Source organism: Coturnix japonica, chromosome 27 (assembly GCF_001577835.2).
Source record: "Coturnix japonica isolate 7356 chromosome 27, Coturnix japonica 2.1, whole genome shotgun sequence".
NCBI classification, from domain to species: Eukaryota; Metazoa; Chordata; class Aves; order Galliformes; family Phasianidae; genus Coturnix; species Coturnix japonica.
In genome coordinates, this window is record NC_029542.1 from 1,246,487 (window position 1) to 1,264,061 (window position 17,575).

The 17,575-nt window shown below is 55.6% G+C and overlaps 2 protein-coding genes across 2 annotated transcripts; one reads left to right on the forward strand and one right to left on the reverse strand.

The window, feature by feature from the left end:
* Positions 1-312: 312 nt before the first annotated feature.
* Positions 313-4,660, forward strand: PSMC5 (proteasome 26S subunit, ATPase 5). Its single transcript, XM_015885532.1, has 12 exons — positions 313-448; positions 837-908; positions 2,101-2,170; positions 2,317-2,414; positions 2,663-2,719; positions 2,845-3,075; positions 3,154-3,280; positions 3,441-3,631; positions 3,751-3,849; positions 4,003-4,113; positions 4,224-4,310; positions 4,559-4,660. The coding sequence occupies exons 1-12, from the start codon at positions 410-412 to the stop codon at positions 4,610-4,612; spliced, it is 1,236 nt and encodes a 411-aa protein (XP_015741018.1). The 5' UTR covers positions 313-409; the 3' UTR covers positions 4,613-4,660.
* A 78-nt stretch (positions 4,661-4,738) lies between these two features.
* SMARCD2 (SWI/SNF related, matrix associated, actin dependent regulator of chromatin, subfamily d, member 2) lies at positions 4,739-17,063 on the reverse strand. The gene is made up of 13 exons (XM_015885531.2): positions 16,757-17,063; positions 10,923-11,107; positions 9,467-9,509; positions 8,948-9,070; positions 8,714-8,833; positions 8,426-8,521; positions 7,706-7,807; positions 7,299-7,460; positions 6,916-7,013; positions 6,526-6,661; positions 6,273-6,395; positions 6,074-6,175; positions 4,739-5,914 (listed from the first exon to the last, which is right to left on the reverse strand). The coding sequence occupies exons 1-13, from the start codon at positions 16,922-16,924 to the stop codon at positions 5,861-5,863; spliced, it is 1,512 nt and encodes a 503-aa protein (XP_015741017.1). The 5' UTR covers positions 16,925-17,063; the 3' UTR covers positions 4,739-5,860.
* Between the last annotated feature and the right edge of the window lie 512 nt (positions 17,064-17,575).

Below are 17,575 nucleotides of genomic sequence, written 5' to 3' on the forward strand. Positions count from 1 at the left end.
CCGTTCAGCTCTCGCCGCCATCTTGGGAGTGGAGCCCCGAACTGCTTTACAGCATCCTCTGCCAAGATAACAAACACAGATTGGTGGGTAAGTTGGCATGGCTGACTGCGTTCCATAGGGGTTGTTATATTCTGCTTTCGGTCTTTCTGCACACCATAAAATCAAGACTCTGTCATTGACCTTACCAATATGGCGGGCACGCTTCGTACTTCGCATGTGCACCGTGAACTATCGCGTTACCCATTGGCACCGCGGGACAAAACTACGCATGCGCAATCTGTAGGCTTCACAGTACGCATGCGCTGTCTGCTCACTCACGTCCAGGAAGTGACGCCATCGCGTCCTGCGCGCGGCGGAAGTGGAGCGGCGGCCATCTTTATTGCCGGCAATAGTGTTCCATAGGGGTTCGATGCCGGCAGAGAAGATGGCGGTGGACGGTCCCGAGCAGGTAGAGCCGGGCGGGCGGTGCTCACGGCCGGCTGGGGGGGTAAGGGTGAGGCGGGCTAGGCCGGCCTGGTGTCGGCTGTGGGGCTGTGTGGGGATAGGGCCGATCGCGGCCTACTGGGCGCTATGACTCGGCGGGACCCGGGGTGGGGGGGGGGGGGGGGGGGAGGGAAGGGGGGGGGGCGAGGCCTTGGGATGGGGCTGATCCGACCTTAACGTGTGCCCCGGTGGAGGCAACACCGGAGGCCCGGGTTCGAATCCCCCCTGTGGCGCAAGTGGTAGAAGTGCCGCTCTGCTACAGGCTCGAATCCCGGGGGTTGGACTCGATGATCTCTAAGGTCCCTTCCAACCCGCACGAGACTGTGATACTGTGATATGATAATGTTCTGCAGATGGAGATGGACGATGGGAAGGGCGGCACTGGGCTGCGGCAGTATTACCTGTCCAAGATCGAGGAGCTGCAGGTGAGCTGGGACACGGCTGTTATGAGGAAACACTGAGAGAGTTGGGTTTGTTCAGCCTGGAGAAGAGAAGGTTGCGGGGTGACCTCATTGCAGCCTTTCAATACCTGAAGGGAACTTACTCTTCCCTTAAACTCTTGGAAAGGGCTGACAATAGCAGGACACGGGGAAATGGTTTTAAGTTAAAAGAGGGAAGATTTAGGTTGGATGTTAGGGGGAAGTTCTTCACTAGGAGAGTGGTTAGGCCCTAGAACAGGCTGCCCAGGGAGGTTGTGGATGCCCCGTCCTTGGAGGTGTTCAAGGCCAGGTTGGACGGGGCCCTGGGCAACCTGATCTATGGGGTCTCTATGGGGTCTCTATGGGGATCTATGGGGCCTATGGGGATCTATGGGGTCTATGGGGCCTATATGGGGTTGTGGGGCCTGTATGGGGTCTATGGGGCCCATATGGGGTCTATGGGGCCTGTATGGGGTCTATGGGGCCTATATGGGGTCTATGGGGCCTGTATGGGTCTCTATGGGGATCTATGGGGTCTATGGGGTCTCTATGGGGTCTCTATGGGGATCTATGGGGTCTATGGTGTCTCTATGGGGATCTATGGAGTCTCCTGGGCAACCTGATGTAGTAAAGGTGTATGTTTGGTGGCCCTGCCAGGCAGGGGGGTTGGAACTACATGATCCTTGAGATCCCTTCCAACCCGGGTCATTCTGTGATTCTCTGTGACATTAAACATCGCCCATTTAAAGCCTTCTGCCATGGGTTGTGTGTCCTTAACCAGCTTCTGGCCTTGGGTACCTCCCACCCGCCGCCTCGGGGCTTTACAGCCCTCAGAGAAGATTGTTTCTTCATAACAACCGGTCTGAGTTTTCCTTCTTGTAGTTTAAGGTTCTTCCTCCTTCTCATGCCTTTATTAGACACCACAAAGTCAGTCTAACTCCTGCTTTTAAGCTCCTTACACATAGTGGAAGGCTGTAATGAGGTCTCCCCACAACCAAGGTGTTGTTTAGCTGTTCCCAGTAGGGTTTGGCTCATTATGTTGTGCTGGGAAGGGCCATGTTTCTCTCCTGCTATCTCCATGTATCTCCCAGGACAATAACTGCCTTTGTTTCTCATGCTGGAGCTGCTCACGGCTGCTGTGTGTGCTCTGAGCCATGTAGGATGCTGAGAACTTACCAAAGCTCCTTTCCTCCCGCAGCTCATAGTGAATGAGAAGAGCCAGAACCTGCGGCGCTTGCAAGCGCAGAGAAACGAGTTGAACGCTAAAGGTAAAGCTCAGTTCCTCTCAGCATCCTTAACCTGAGTTTCTATTGGCCAGCCCTGATGTGGGGGCACCCAGCTGGGGGGTGCTGCCCCCTCAGTGTGGGGCTTTGGGTCTCCCCGTTTGCCTGCTGATGTCCCATTCTCTCCACAGTGCGGCTGTTGAGGGAGGAGCTGCAGCTGCTGCAGGAGCAGGGCTCTTATGTGGGAGAGGTGGTGAGAGCTATGGACAAGAAGAAGGTGCTTGTGAAGGTATGGAGCTGAGTTACCATGGTGCAGGATGGATTGTCCCCTTGTCCCTGCAAGAGCACGAGCTCTGCAGAGGGTTTAGCAAGTAGAAAAGCATGAAGTGAGAGGTCTTTCTCTGAGGGTAGGAGGGCTGTGAGGTGTTTGGGTGGTGGCTGAGCTTTAGGGCCCCTTCCTGGTGTGGTTGGTGAGATGTGCAGCCAGGATTCTTGAAGGATAAAGTAAGTTTAGTGGTGTGAATTGCTGTGTTCCAGGTTCACCCAGAAGGGAAATTCGTGGTGGATGTTGACAAGAACATTGACATTAATGATGTGAGTGTTTAGGGGCTGTGGGAGGGGCATCGTGGCTCCTTTCTCCCCATTGATTGTCCCCTTCTCTGGTGTGGGGCCACATGGAAGGGCCCAACACTGAGCTCTCCCCTCTGCTCTCAGCGCAGGTGACCCCAAACTGCCGCGTGGCCCTACGCAACGACAGCTACACGCTGCACAAGATCCTGCCCAACAAAGTGGACCCTCTGGTGTCTCTGATGATGGTGGAGAAGGTCCCGGATTCCACTTACGAGATGATCGGAGGGTTGGACAAGCAGATAAAAGAGATCAAGGAAGTGATTGAGCTGCCAGTCAAGCACCCTGAGCTCTTTGAGGCGCTGGGGATTGCTCAGCCCAAGGTAAGTCCTATTTGGAGTTCACTATGTGTGGCTGCTTACCCAGCAGTGGTGCTGAGCCTCATCCCCTGGTGCTTTCAGGGTGTGCTGCTCTATGGACCCCCTGGCACTGGCAAGACCCTGCTGGCCAGAGCTGTGGCCCATCACACCGACTGCACCTTCATCCGCGTGTCAGGCTCCGAACTGGTGCAGAAATTCATTGGTGAAGGTAAAGCAGAGTGGCATGAAGCTGCTTCTTGTGCCAGTGTGACCTGTAGGAATCTGATGGTTCTGGATGCTCTTGGGACTGGCCTGTAGGGGATGAGTGTCTTCTGCATGGGGTGCTGGGCAGGCTGAGGGTGCACAATATGAGGCTTTGCTTCCTGCAGGTGCCCGCATGGTGCGGGAGCTGTTTGTGATGGCCCGGGAACACGCTCCCTCCATCATCTTCATGGATGAGATCGACTCCATCGGCTCCTCCCGCCTGGAGGGTGGCTCTGGTGGGGACAGCGAAGTGCAGCGCACGATGCTGGAGCTCCTCAACCAGCTCGATGGTTTTGAGGCCACCAAGAACATTAAGGTAGGGGGTGCTGGGGGACTGGTTGAAGCCTGAGCTGTCTGGGGATGGGGCAGTGCCCTGCTTGGCCCCATGATCATAGCGGGGTGACTATTGTGGTGACAGTGGCTGTTCTGCTGCAGGTGATCATGGCCACCAACCGGATCGACATCCTGGACTCAGCTCTGCTGCGCCCTGGTCGCATCGACAGGAAGATCGAGTTCCCCCCTCCCAATGAGGAGGTTGGTGGGTGGCCCCACAATTGGCCTGGGGTCTCTTTTGGTCCCCTGCTGTCCTCACCCTCTCCATAGGGAGACCACATTGTCCCTAGCCCTGTCAGGGTACGATTCCTGTGGCTTCTCCCCTTGTTTCAATGCTGTTGTTCCCCTTTCCAGGCCCGCCTGGATATCCTCAAAATCCACTCTAGGAAAATGAACCTGACGCGTGGCATCAACCTGAGGAAGATTGCAGAGCTGATGCCAGGGGCTTCAGGTGCAGAAGTGAAGGTGAGCTGGGTCCTGCAGCAGCCCTGGGCGGGGGGGGGGGTCCCATATGTGCTCTTTGTCTTCACTTGTTGGGAGCTCTGGGGTCATCTGAACCACCTCTGTCCTTACAGGGGGTGTGCACAGAAGCTGGCATGTATGCACTGAGGGAGAGGCGGGTGCACGTCACACAGGAGGACTTTGAAATGGCTGTTGCCAAGGTAAGTGCTGCAGAGGAGCTGCTGGCTGCTTCATCTCAGGTCCAGGAGGCAGAAATACTTGGCAGTGTTTGGCAGGACCTGGGGCTGAACAACAGTGCTAAGGGCAATAGGTTGGGGAGGGGATGGCCTGTCCTGAGGGGTGAAGAGCTCTAGTGCAGGGCTGAAGGTTGCTTTTAAAGGCAGTTTTTGGAGTTGAAGGTTAAAGGGAACTGTGTGTTGGGTACTAACTGTCCCTTCCTTATACCCAGGTGATGCAGAAGGACAGCGAGAAGAACATGTCCATCAAGAAGCTGTGGAAGTAAGGGTGAGCTGGGGCCTGTGTTGTCTAATAAAGTGCTGCTTTATCCACATCTATGCACTGATTTGGGTACAGGGGCTGCAGCACTTTTTTGCTGGAAGGAACCCCACCACACACACACGCACAGAACTGCTGCTAACTGGTTTTATTAGAAAATAATCCAAAACAGACAAAACGGTTACGCAAGAGGCAGAGCAGGCACCCCTGAGCCATAACACCCTAGGAATATGTAAACACACCCCCCCCCCCCCCTCTGCCTGCGACTGCCCAGAGGAAGCTGGGCTGCCCTACAAAGAAAACATAGGCATGGGGCCAGCAGGGTAAGGCACTTCAGTGGGGCTGGTGGGTGGTGCACTGTCCCCTCATCCCCAGTGCAGTGGCCCCACACTCAGCCCCTTGCCCCAAACATCTCCAGTTCTCAGAGCCCTGGGGAAGGGGAAAGGGGGGGAGAAGCTGCTGCCTGCAGGTTCCTGGGGACAGAGCTACCCCCCCATACCTCGTCTCAAACACAGGACAAGTGTAAAACAACAGGGGGGGTGGAGTAATCAACTGATTGTCAAGAACCCAACACTAAAAACTCAGTTACATACAAAAAGAACAGCTTGGGCTGGACGAGCCCACCGACAACACCACGAGTCACTGCATAGTTTGAGGTGATTGAGTGCAGGAAGAGGAACTCTAATATATTAATCAAATACAAACCCACTGTACAAAATGTTATTTTTTTTTTCCTTTTTCTTTTTTTTTTTCTTTTTTCTTTTTATAAAACCTGTTCACAAAAATAGTGCAAAAAAACATCGGGCACCAGCAGCAGGGCTGGCATTTGGAATGACAAACTTTGGTTAAAAGAGAGAGGGGGGCAGGGCTGAGCCTGCCCTCACGGTGGTAGGGAAGGGCTGGCAGGGCAGGAAGCAATGCCAGGAGGGGGCTTTGGCCAGAGGCAGGGCAAGGAGGGGATGGGGGCAGACAGCGTGCTGGCATCCATTGCTACAGGGAGAGGCAAACTGCAAGATGCAAAAGCAAGGACGTGTTAATGCAGCAGGATTTGGGGTAGGGAGAATTAGGGACCCTCTGCTGCTCTGCCTGTGGCGAGAGCTTCCTGGCTGAGGGGAGCCCAGGGGTACGAGAGGTTCCAAATCCCTCCAGGCACGTAGGGTTTGTGCAAGTGCTGTATTTGATTCCAGTAAGAAGTACCGACAGGCTCAGGCAGCAGGGAGAGGAGGAGGAACAGCTCCTGAGCCCTGCTGGCCTCTTAAGTGAGGCGGATCCCAAGCACTTGTTCCAGTTCCTGCCGACGCTGCTGGACCTGGAGGAGGCGAGGGAGGTCAGGCAGGGCTTGGGGCAGGCCCTGTCCCTCTCTGAGCACCAACTCCTTCCATACAAGCAGTCCCTGCTCCCTGTTTTCAGCCTCCCTGCTGCCATCTCAGCCCAGAGGAGCACCCCGCCAGCACAGCACAGAACCCACCTTGGCAAAGATGTGTCTGCCCACAGCCTCCTGGGCCCAGGGCTGTTGGTAAAACTCAGCTCGTCGCTCCTCCTCAGGATTCCCAATCACATCTGTTATGATCTAAGCAAAGCATAAGGGAGAGCATAAGGTGAGCGCTATGGCTGGCCCCTGCTCAGCCTCCCTGCCTCTCGCCCTGCCCTACCCTCGACATTTTTACCTTGAGGTCCCTCCTCTGTGATTTGATCCACTCCTGGATGAAATCCTGCGGGTTGTTGCTGAAGCTCAGCATGAAATCACGCTGTGTCTTCAGCTGGTTGATGGATTCGATGGTCTCATGGATCTGCAGAGATGACAGAAGGTGAGAGAGGCAGGTGGAACAACTACATGGGACCTGGAGTTCATGGAAGCCCCCAAACCAAGACACAGCTGGCACCAAACCCCCCCAGTTCAGATAGGGGGGAGCCCCTCACCTTGGCATCCAGTGAGGCGATCTCCTGCTGGTTGGTGGTGGAAGCCAAGAAGTTGCTCATCTGAGCTTTCAGGGGATCATCCACCTCCACGTCGATGTCGTAGCAGGCCGTCTTCTTCTGGTCATTGGGGTCCACGCTGGAAGGAGGCAGAGTGTTGAGGAGGAGGCAGATCAACCACCCTCAAAAGCAATACAAGGACTGCCCCAAGGAGCTCCTGAAGTTATTGGGCTGATTTTTCCCCTCCCAACAACCTCTGTACTCACTGCTGTTCTGAGATGGACATCTCACAGCACCTGCAGCCCTGCATCCTCATCAAAGAGTTACCACCCATTGCTCCATGCAGCCCAGCCCCCCCAAAGGGGGTATTGCCCAGCACTCCCACAGCCCTACCTGATGGTGTGGTTGATGATGATGGGATCCGGGTGCTGCAGGAGCCCTGCTAACTTCATGGGGATCTCAGAGAAGCGCATACGGACACAGTTGAAGATCTGGAGGGGTAAAAGCAGAGCATTTAGCTGCCAGTATCAGGGGCTCCTTCCACCCACCCACCTGAGCAGGAACAAGGTTTTGCTCAACCTTGCTTTGTGCATGCCAAGCTGATAGTTGCACAACAGAGCATGGGGAGGGGGACAGTGACCACTCCAAGCCAGGAACAAATGCTTTTCTTGGCTTTGAAGGATGGGGAATGGTGCTCTCCTCCCCAGCAGGGACCCACATAGAAACAAGAGGGCAAGGGCATCCCAGAGGGAGGTGAAGGAGAGCCGTGGACTCACCTGTCGGAAGTAGCGGTTGCAGTTGATGTACTCCTTCTCGTGGCTGTCCTGCAGCTTGTTGTGCTTGATGTACAGCCAGAGCGCCTGCATGATGCTGGCACGGGTCTGGGTGTGCACCCCCAGCAGGCGAGCCAGGCGAGGGTCCAGTTTGTATTGTGGTGGCTGCAGGGACATGCAGAATTAAGGGCATGTTTGGCATGTGGCCCTTCAGTGAGCACAGTGTCCTGCACAGCCCTCGTGCTGCTGCAGGCTGAGGGCTCATTCCTAGAGCTCCTCTCCACTGCTTTCTGTCCCTGTTCTGTATCACAGCACATTACCCAACTGCCTCCCTCATTCAAGACCCTCCCCAGCTTGTTTCAGCCCACTCAGCTGTGCTGGAGGGCAGCATGGCACTGCTAACGCCTTACCTGGTGATCCAGCATCAGCAGCAGGGTGCACTTCACATTGACATCGCCAGGACGCTTCACTTGGAAGCCATCAGTCTCCTGGGTCGTGGGCAGACGGTGCCACTAGGAATAAAGGGACACTGTTTAACTTGGTTTCACCAACACTGATGAGCTCCAGCCCAGCTGTAGGCAGTTCAGGTGGACTACGGGAGCACTGGATTGGGCTGAATGCTTGATTCCAATTGCTCAAACAGCTCCCAGAGTCACTGTGGGATCACAGTCCTGCTTCACCCACTATAGGGGCTCGATGCCACAGCAGCTCTCACAAACCATCCCACCTAATGGGGATTTACCTCCAACAAGGGGGTATCACCACAGGAATCAGTATTTGCCATAAGTACAGTCACAAAACTGAAGGAGCCTGGGGCTGCCCAAGCCATCCATCAGAGCAGATGCCTCCCAGCTCCACCCATGGACACGAGGGAGTTAAGAACCAACCCTGGGGCTATCATGGAGCAAGCAGCCTGCAGCTGGGAGCCATCCAGGTGAGAGGGGCTGGGCTGGCCTCACCGGGCTGCCAGCCAGCACCACTGAGCTGCAAACTGCAGCCTAGGAAGTACAGCAACGTGATCCTCGGGGATGGCTCAGCACTGCTGGGTAAGCAGGGCTACCTCCCATTGCACTGAACAGCTCTCATCCCTCCTGGGGTGCAGCCCCGCAGTGCAGCCAAGGACATCTCACCTCCACCAAATGGTTGTCTGGCCCGTACAGCTCTTTGTCCAGCTCGATGACGAGGCTCTTGAAAAAGGAGGAGAACTTCCTCTTCTGTTTGCTTGGCTGCAAAACATTGCGTGCGAGGCTTGGCCTTGATGCTGCCAACACCATGGAGGGCCCCAGCCCAAAACACCGCCTGCCTCCAGCAGCCAGGGAGAAAAAGGCTGCATCTATCCCAGCCAGGCTCTCAGCACAGAGCACCAGAGCTCTCAGCCCTCCTCCCACTGCCACGTTGATCCCTGCCCAGATCCTTACGTCCTCCAGCAGTTTGCCCTCCACGCGTAGCTCCCAAGAGGCCACACGCTCACCACCCTCCCCTTCTTCTTTGGCCGGGGTGAAAGTGTTGGAGATGTAAATCCTCAGCTTCCGCTTTTGCTGTGGAATAGGAAAACAAAGAGTGGGGATGCTTGGAGCGAGAGGATGGCTGCAAGCTCCCATTTCCTACCTCTACCCTCCCTCAGCTGCTTGCCCTCCTGGCCAGCCACGCACCGTCAGTGGTTTCTTGATGGCCTCTTGAATCTCCATCCTCTTCCGAGCGATGGTTTGGTCCAGCTTGCGCTCAAAGGCCAGGAGGTCCATGTAGGCCTGAGATTCTGGGACAAGCTCCCGGATCTATCAAATGATAAAAGTCAGTCCCTCATGTGCTGAAGGTGGTGCTGCATCCCATTTCAAGCCCAGCATCTTTACCAGCCCACAGAGCTGCACTGATTGGAGCTTGTCACTGTACCTGCTCCACATCACAGGCAGGGATTATAACCCTGCATTGTCAAGAGGAACCCCAAGAGAAAAGCTTGGGAATGACCAGAGGTCTGCATCGCAAGCCAGGGCTGCTCCCTGCTCACCCAAAGCCCTGCTTGTTTTAACTGTGCACATCCCTCTCTCTAACCTACAAGACTGAAACGTTCCAGGCATTTCATCCAATTCATCATGCAGCACGAGGTTCAATGAGATCGTCCTACCATGGGGGTTTCATCGTCAACTCCTTCCATGCACCAAAGTGACACTCACCCTCTGTGGCAGGACTTTGTCAGCCATCTTCCTCCTCTTCACCCTGCAATTAGAATGAAGTAAAAGAAATCATCCTGCAGCAACCTCAGGACACTGCAGATCTCATTGGCTGCCTGTCTTGGGGGACACAGCGTGGGGGCTCTTTTGGCCCCACCCAGGCCATGCATGGGGCCAGGCTTTGGGGAGTGCTGTGATGCCATGGGGATGGATCAGTTCAAGCCAGGTTCCAAGATCCTACTGCAGCAAACAACGTGATCCAAGGGGAAATGCCCCCATCAGCTACAGGACAGGCATTTCAGAACTGCAGGAAGGGAATGAAGAAAGGCTGTAAAAGCAACTAATAGCAGAAACCTTGGAAGCAAGTGGATAAGACACTGTACCCCAGGAACAGAGAGAAACACATGGGAAAATGCTCTCTTACTTGGCCCCATTTTTCACAGTTACGTTATAGCCCAGCATGCACAGGACAGTTCCTTTCCCTTGACAGTACCTAAAGCAACAGGGCAGCAAATGTGGCACTAAAATGTGGCACTACTGCTGCCATCCTGAGGCATCCCAGGATTTGGCCACTAAGGGCTGGTGCTGCCACCCTTATAATCCCCTTCCTTCCACAGCCAGTCAGGAGCAGGGAAGCTCAGCAGAGCTCTGTGCACAGCCCTGAGCTCCCCAGCACAGCTGATCCCACGCAGCCACAGCTTTATCCAGCTGCTGACGTCCCTGTTCAGTGGGCGAGGACCCATCAGCCTTGTGTCCTTAATCCCCAGCTTGCTCTGGAGCACAGAATGGATGCACAGCCCTGGCATAGAGACACTGGTCACTCCCTGCAAAGGGATCATAAAGCCATCAGCCTCACTGTGCAGCAAGGGCAGGGAACAGGACCAGAACATCCATTAGGACTGAGGGACCCTGAGGAATAACCTCCAGTAATCTAGAAGCCCTCACAGAAACAGGAACAGAGCAGAGGGATTAGCAGCATCATAAACAAGCGAGGAGCTGCTGGCAAAACCTCATGGCTCACAGAGACCATCCCAAGTAAACAGCCACAGATCTGGGGAGGATCCCTGCAACCTGCCAGAAGCTCTCTGCAGTTCTGCCTGTCTCCTTCCAGGGCTGGGAATTGAGTGTCCATCTATCTCTGTGCCTGCCCAGGACAGCACAAAGCCCCTGAGAACAGGGAATGGTTCTGACAAGCTGCTGCTTAAGCTAAAGCATTCAGCTGTTTGGTTAGCATTGGGGAGATCAGAGCATGGGGAAGCTGCATGCCAAGTGATGCACCCCAGCCTGACCCACCACCCCAGCACTGAGCCCTGGCTGCTTTCCCACCAGCTGCGGTGCCAACAACTGGGCCATGTTGTAGGTTTTAGTGGAGAAATGCAACCAGAAAACAGCAACCAGATGTAGAGAGTGAACCCCTCCGCTCCAGACTGGCTGAGGGTGCTCCTGTGTCAGCCCTTACCCTCTCCTCTGGGTGGCCATGGGTGGCTGGGACTGGGGAGCCAGCAGACGCTTCCTGAAGGGATCCATCATGGACTGTGGCAGGCCGGGTCGCAGTGGGGATGCTGCTCCATATGGGGGTGCTCCTGGAGGTCCCACTTGCAGCCCTGCCATGGGCATACGGCTGCCTGGTGGCATCCCGGGGCGCTGGCAGGGGAGAGAGAGACAAGAGAGGGGGGTGTTAAACATGGGCCCCTTAACCAGGGCAAGGACATCAGGAGGGTGGCCTTCATTCCTGATGGATGTAGTGCTGAATCCTTTCACTTCCAGGCACCTACACAGGGCGTTTACAACCCCCCCCCCCCGTGGGATGTTTAACTTCTGTTGCATGAATTCCAGCCTGGAGCAGTTCTTGTGGTCTCTATCTCCAGCATCAGCAGCTGACTCTGGGTCTGCCCCATGCACAGCCCTTGTGTGCTCAACAAAAGCTCCCAGCACCCCACTGCTGCTCAGCCCTACTTGCTCCAGCACGCTCTGCCTGCTCTCTGTTATTCTCTGATCCTCCAGCTCCCCCCTGGCAAGGAACTGGTGAAGCTGGGAAAGCCACCGAGCCAGCAGAACAGCATTTCTTCCCCTCTGCAGGTTCCCTGACATGCCAAGACAATTCCTGCAGCTCCCCTGCTGCCTTCTGACCCACATCCTGCAGACAGACACAGAGCTTCGGTGCACAGGAGCTAGCAAAGCCAACTCGTTATCCCAAAGGGGCCAGGAGTCCAGCAAGGAGAGCTCAGCCGCAGGCAATGCTGCAGGCTGACGAGCTTATCTGCATGTAGGCATTAATTCCAGTGCAAATCCCACATAAGATCACCAGCAGCAGCCAGCCTGGCCTCAGCAGCTTTTAAAGGCAGGCTCAGAGCCACACTGTGGGTGCTTGGAGCCAAAACCCACTCACCTCCTTCATTGGAATAGCCCAAAAGCCTATAAATGCAAACAACAGAATTGCTGAGGCTGCTGGACAATATATGAACAGCTCTTGCTCCACAGTCCATAGCCACGGGCATCCCTCCCAAGTGCCAAACCCAGCAGGAAACCCCCAAAATACACCAGCTTCAGCATGGAGGAGCATTCCACAGCTGGAAAGCCAAAGAGCAGCAGCCCAGGAGGTGGCAGGATGGGGACTGCAGGAGGAATTCATCAAGTACACGCACGAAACCCATTGCACAACCATCTGCTGCTTTCACCTTTGCTTGGCTTCCCTTTGAAGCTGCTCGCCAACCTGCCTGAGCTACGAGGCACACAAGCTTTTCCTAACAGCCCCCAGATGTTTTGCTCCCTTTGATCAGCCCCGTTTTTGGCAATGCCTCGCTGCAAACAGGGCTGCACAGGCTTTGTCTGCAGGGTTCTGCTCGCTGCAAGGCACTGCCTGGGGCTGTGCATGGCTACAGCAGGATGGGCGCTGCAGGAACCGTGTTGATTTGCCTGCAAGGGCTAATGGAGAACAAACGGGCAAGAAAAGAGGCTGTGACACTTGTGATTAGCAGCAAAGACATATGGAAACCCTCAGAACGGAGTCATTTCGCCTTTTTTCCCCTCCAATAGGAAAAAAGGGAAGGGGGAATCCTCCATGTGCATCTATTTCTCAGTTTGCCCTCAAGATTTGCAATGGAAAAGTGTCTGAGCAAAGCAAGGCAGCCTTTGCTGTGGCCATGCAGTCCTGCTAAGGGCAAACAGCCCCCTCGGCTCTGGACACGCAAACACAGCACAGCCATAAATCCCCAGCTAAGCCATTAAGCAGCATTACAGCCCCAGCAGGGTGAAGCCTCCAGCACCCTTGAGAAGCCCTGCAAATTGAGCAGGATGCAAAGAGGGCTTAAATTCAGGAAATTTTATTAGAGCAGCTCAAATGGTGACCTTCCTTATATCCTTCCTGGCTAACAGATATCCTCTCCCCTTCATTTGGGGCAGCACTGTGGTCCTACCCCTATCAGATGCTTCTTCATCCTCCCCTCTCTGCCCCACAACCTCCTCCTCTTCCTCCTCCCACCACCAACAGGGCGGACAAAGGGCAAAATCTCGCAAGCAGGAAAGAGCTGGATGGCATCCAGCCCTCCCCACAGAGAATGAGTAGAGCCATTTGGAAATGGGACAAAAAACAGCTTGTTTCTGTTCCCTGCCAAAGCTGGAAGAACGAATCGGGCTGGCCGCGGAGCAGAGGTTCATCCCAGGTCAGTGCACAGGCCTCTTGCATTTGGGGAGCTCTGTTTAGAGTCAGCTTCAATTGGAGCAAGCAGGGGCTGGAATGCTTCTTGATGGACAGTCTGCAGCATGACAGGAGCATTGCAGCGTGCCAAAGGCCTCTTCTTGAGGAAGGACAGGCCAGAAAGCAGATGCTGGTAGCAGAAAGGGGGAAATAAAGGAGGGTGGGGTGGTGAGCAGCCATAACATTGAAGGATAGATCTGCAAGAAGGGTGAAGATTACGCTGGAAGAAAAGCAGTAAGTCAGAAATCAGCCTCTCTCCAGAACCCAGCAGTGAGGGGGTGCTGCACAAACCTCCTGCACTGAGCTCACCCCTCCCACTGTGGCAATGCCAGGACCACGAGCAGGGTGTGAGCTCCCCAGCATGCAAGAAGGCTGCAATGCATTGAGCACCAGCAGCTCCCTGCTGGCTCCCCAAGCAGAGCCTTGAGGAAGGCTCATAAAACCCCCCAAACTGCATCGAGCTGTCCTGATGCAATGCCCCATTTCCACTCAGTTTGCTCTTGGCACCCACTAAATAATTGGGGAATGAAAACCCATGTGTGTGTCCTCACCCAAAAGGTGCCGGGGGGCAGCTCTTCCTGCCAGCCCCCCCTGTGCATCCCACATCACTTCCTGCTGTGGTGTGGGCTAAAGCAAACCCTGCCCCAACAACAGGAACCCAGCTCTGCACTGGGCTGCTCAGCCCCAACAAAAGCACTGCTTGGGATGAACTGAAACCCCTGCAGCACACCCCAAAACACTTGCATTGCAAACCCCATCCTGCAAGGGGAGGAGACAAAGTGAACATGAGCAGGAAGCTGTTGCTGCTGGTGAGGCGTCCGTCCTTCGCTGCAAGCTCTTGGATGCAGGCAGGCTGCTGCGATGCTCAGATCAGCTGCAATCCAGTGCTCCAGCAGCAGGAGCCTCAGCTACAAAACTTGGTGAGGAAGCATTAAATTAAAGAGCGGACAGCAAAGCAACAGGCAGCGAAGCCGAGCAGACTGAGGACACGTGCTGGCAACACGTCAAGCACCAGCTGAGATATCTGGGCTCAGGCAAACTTGCCCACGTGTGGCTTTGCAGCTGCAGATGATCCAGGTCATGGGCTGCAAGCAGTGCAGGCTGCAGCGCTCACACCAGGACCCAGCAGCCATGCTGACACTGAAGGGGAAAGGCCACATTAAGTGAAGTTTTCTCAGCAGCTTCCACACCGCAGGGACTTGGCAAGAGAACAGAAGGGATGCACGAGTTACAGCCTGGGACTTTCACCTCGTGCTGATGGCCATGGAGAGCACAGGGTAAGAGGGGGAAGGAGGTGTAAAACAAAGAGCAACCTAAGGAACAGAGGCTGCAGCAGGCAGAGAAAGAACTCAGGGGATTTATGCCTTAAACACAAGCAGGAACAAGGAAGAAAGGTGTTGGGTTCCTGCTTGAAAACGTGGCAGCCTCAAGTAATACAAAGGGGGAAGCAATGGGAAGAGTGGAAAACACTGCTCAGATGTGCAGGGAAAGGCTCTGAGGGTCCCTATGGAGGAAGACAGAGCAAAGGCCTCCAGCAGGAAGCTTTGGAGATGCTCCCACCGAGCAGAACCTCCATGAGCCTTAAGGAGAAACAAAGGGTGCCCTGAGCTCTGCTGCTGCCTGCTTCTATCCAGCACTGAGAGCACAGCATTGCTCTGCTTTGTGTCACGGCTTCATTCTGCTGGATGCTCAGCCTCTGATGAAACCTGCCTTGGAAACAGTCCCCCACTGGGAAGGGTGGGTCATGCAGCAATGCAAGCTGCAGATCCCTGCTGTGTGCTGCACTTCCAGCCTTGCTGCCGTCCCCAGGCCAACCATGGGACAAGCACCCAGCTCTCCTCTCCTAATGGGATCCAGCAGGTCTGTTTGGAAGCAGAAAGCTCCAACTCCTTCCATGCACAGCCACGCTTCCTCCAATATCACTTTGTTAGCAGTTGTTTGGCTTGCAACAGCCCTTCCGTCCCACGGAAATGGGATTCCTGCTTGTCAGCAAGTGCCAATGAAATGCTTTTAACGGGGCACTTCATTAACTCCACTTCTTCTTTTTTTTGCCACTGATCTACGCCAGCAAAGCGACAGCACAGGGCAACCTCAAGGCCATTCTGCACAGCCCCTCCTCCACTGCATCACAGAGCTGAGCCCATTCCCTACCACAGCATCAACCTGATAACTCGGGAAGGATCTCCCAAGCCTGAAACCTCCATTACAACAAACAGAGGGAACTCCTGATGGATTTATGCTAACCTGAGCCTTGGGATGGGGGTGGACACACCACCGTGCAGCTGATCGCCCATTGCATGAACACACTCCCACTCCTTTCTGCTCTGGAAACATCAGTGCTAGAGTGAGTTGTCCTCCCCATTTCCCTTCTTGAGCTGCTGGTGCATAGCCAGGCAGGCAAGGGATGTCAAAGGATTAACATACATTTAATAATCCACTGATTAAAGAGCCCCTAAGCACCCGCTGCCATACATGAGGGCTGCTGTGTTCTCCTAGCCAGCATAATGCAGCAGAAGGAGCCTGACTCACTGGTTACCCCCTGAGAAGTCCTGCGGGCACCGCAGTTTTGACCACTTGGTGGGGAGGAGCTGCTTTAAACAGGCCTGCAAATTGCAAAACAAAAGACAGACCGGATCGATCAGCCCCCAATCCCCTCCCTGTGCCAGCAAACTGCCGGCCAGACACGACAACAACGACTTGCATTACCCAAACACTGCAGCACTGCCATATGCTCCCAGTCTCACCCTACCCCATCCATACGCTCCCAACACCTGCCATGAGTGCAGTATTATGGCCAGCATGGGATAAGGGGGGGGGGTGAAAGCAAACATATGTGCCCCTGTTTACCCACAACAGAGCGATGCCCGCTGGGTTCTGCAACCTGGGAAGGTCGGGATGAAGCCTCCCTATAGCTCTGAGTCACATTACAGCCAATGCAGGGCCCTATTGGCCTGGCTGAGCTCATCTCAGTTTTCACTTCGGGGTTTTTCAGCTTCACGGGTTGTTTCTCCTCCTTTGATACAGCAGTTGGAAATTCCCCCCATGTGGATGACTGGATTTCTTCGGTTTGGAACTCAGAACTCATCGCAGAACGAGGCTTCTCCATAAACAACCCCACAACACGTGGGGGCTGAACCAACAGCAGAAAAGGCAGCAGAAAGAGAGCAGAGTCCACAGCTTCCAGCACTGCAGCGGGTCACATTTACTCCCCTTTATCCCCATTCCTTCCCTTTAACGTTCACCATCACAGCTCCATCTCCGGAGCTGGAAATGCACAAGGATGGCTGTGATGGACCCTCCTGGGCCAGGACCCCCACAGCACAGCCTGGGGGGGTACGGGACCACCTCCATAGGGCAGAACACTTCTCCGTTAACTTTTTAATGGGGGTGGGGGGCCAGGACAGCCGCCCCTATGGAGCCCCGCTCCCCCCCCACCGCCAGGGCCCCACGTTCAGGAAGCAGCGCCGCTTCCTCCGGGCCCAAAAGGCCTCTGAACCCCCACGGCCCCTTTGGAGGCCTCTAAGTAACCCCCCAATCCCACCTCCCACCTCCCATCCCCAATACAGAGCACAGAGCCGCCCCCCGCCCGCCCTCACCTGGTACTGCGCTCCCGAAGGCCCCATCGGACGATATCCCGGAGCGGCCCCGGAGGCCGGAGTCGGGTTGGGGCCTCTCATCATACCGGGTCCGGGCCCTGGAGGAGGAGGAGCGGCGGAGCCGGAGGGAGGCAGAGGGCTGAGAGGGAAAGCTCCACGGGCGGCCATGGCGGTGCTGGACCGGGCAGAACCGAACCGGGCCGGGCCTAAAGCTGGGGGGGCGGCCCGGCGCTGTTTACTCGGAAGCGGCGGCGCCCGGAGCGGAGGGAGCGCGCGGCGTGAGAAGCCACGCCCCCCACCCCCGATAAGCCACGCCCACTCCCACGATAAGCCACGCCCACTCCCACATTAAGCCACGCCCACTCCCACATTAAGCCACGCCCCTCCGCTAAACCACGCCCTCAGAGAAAAAAGCCACGCCCCCCGATAACCCACGCCCCGATAAGCCACACCCGTTCACGCCCTATCCTATAAGCCACGCCCTCCACTAAAGCCACACCCTTCACTAAGCCACGCCCCACCCAATAAGCCACGCCCCAAAGCAAAAGCCACGCCTCCGATAAGCCACACCCCGTTCACTAAGCCACGCCCCCTCCGATAAAACCACGCCCCTTCCACTAAGCCACGCCCCCAGAGCAAAGCCACGCCCCCCAATAAACCACGCCCATCCACTAAGCCAAGCTAACTCCAATAAGCCACGCCCCTTCCATAAGCCACGCCCCCTTCAATAAGCCACGCCCCTTCCAATAATCCACGCCCCTCCGCTAAGCCACGCCCCCAGAGCAAAGCCACGCCCCCTCTGCCAAGCCACACCCCCTC

Excerpts from the sequence above, each read along its gene's own strand:
- SMARCD2 (XM_015885531.2), bottom strand. The coding sequence starts at position 16,924 with ATGGCCGCCCGTGGAGCTTTCCCTCTCAGCCCTCTGCCTCCCTCCGGC. Across the intron at positions 8,834-8,947 it reads CCATCAAGAAACCACTGACG|CAAAAGCGGAAGCTGAGGAT; the intron begins GTGCGTGGCTGG and ends CCTATTCCACAG. Across the intron at positions 7,461-7,705 it reads TGCTGATGCTGGATCACCAG|CCACCACAATACAAACTGGA; the intron begins GTAAGGCGTTAG and ends ATGTCCCTGCAG.
- PSMC5 (XM_015885532.1), top strand. The coding sequence starts at position 410 with ATGCCGGCAGAGAAGATGGCGGTGGACGGTCCCGAGCAG. Across the intron at positions 2,720-2,844 it reads AGAACATTGACATTAATGAT|GTGACCCCAAACTGCCGCGT; the intron begins GTGAGTGTTTAG and ends CTCTCAGCGCAG. Across the intron at positions 4,311-4,558 it reads TTGAAATGGCTGTTGCCAAG|GTGATGCAGAAGGACAGCGA; the intron begins GTAAGTGCTGCA and ends CCTTATACCCAG.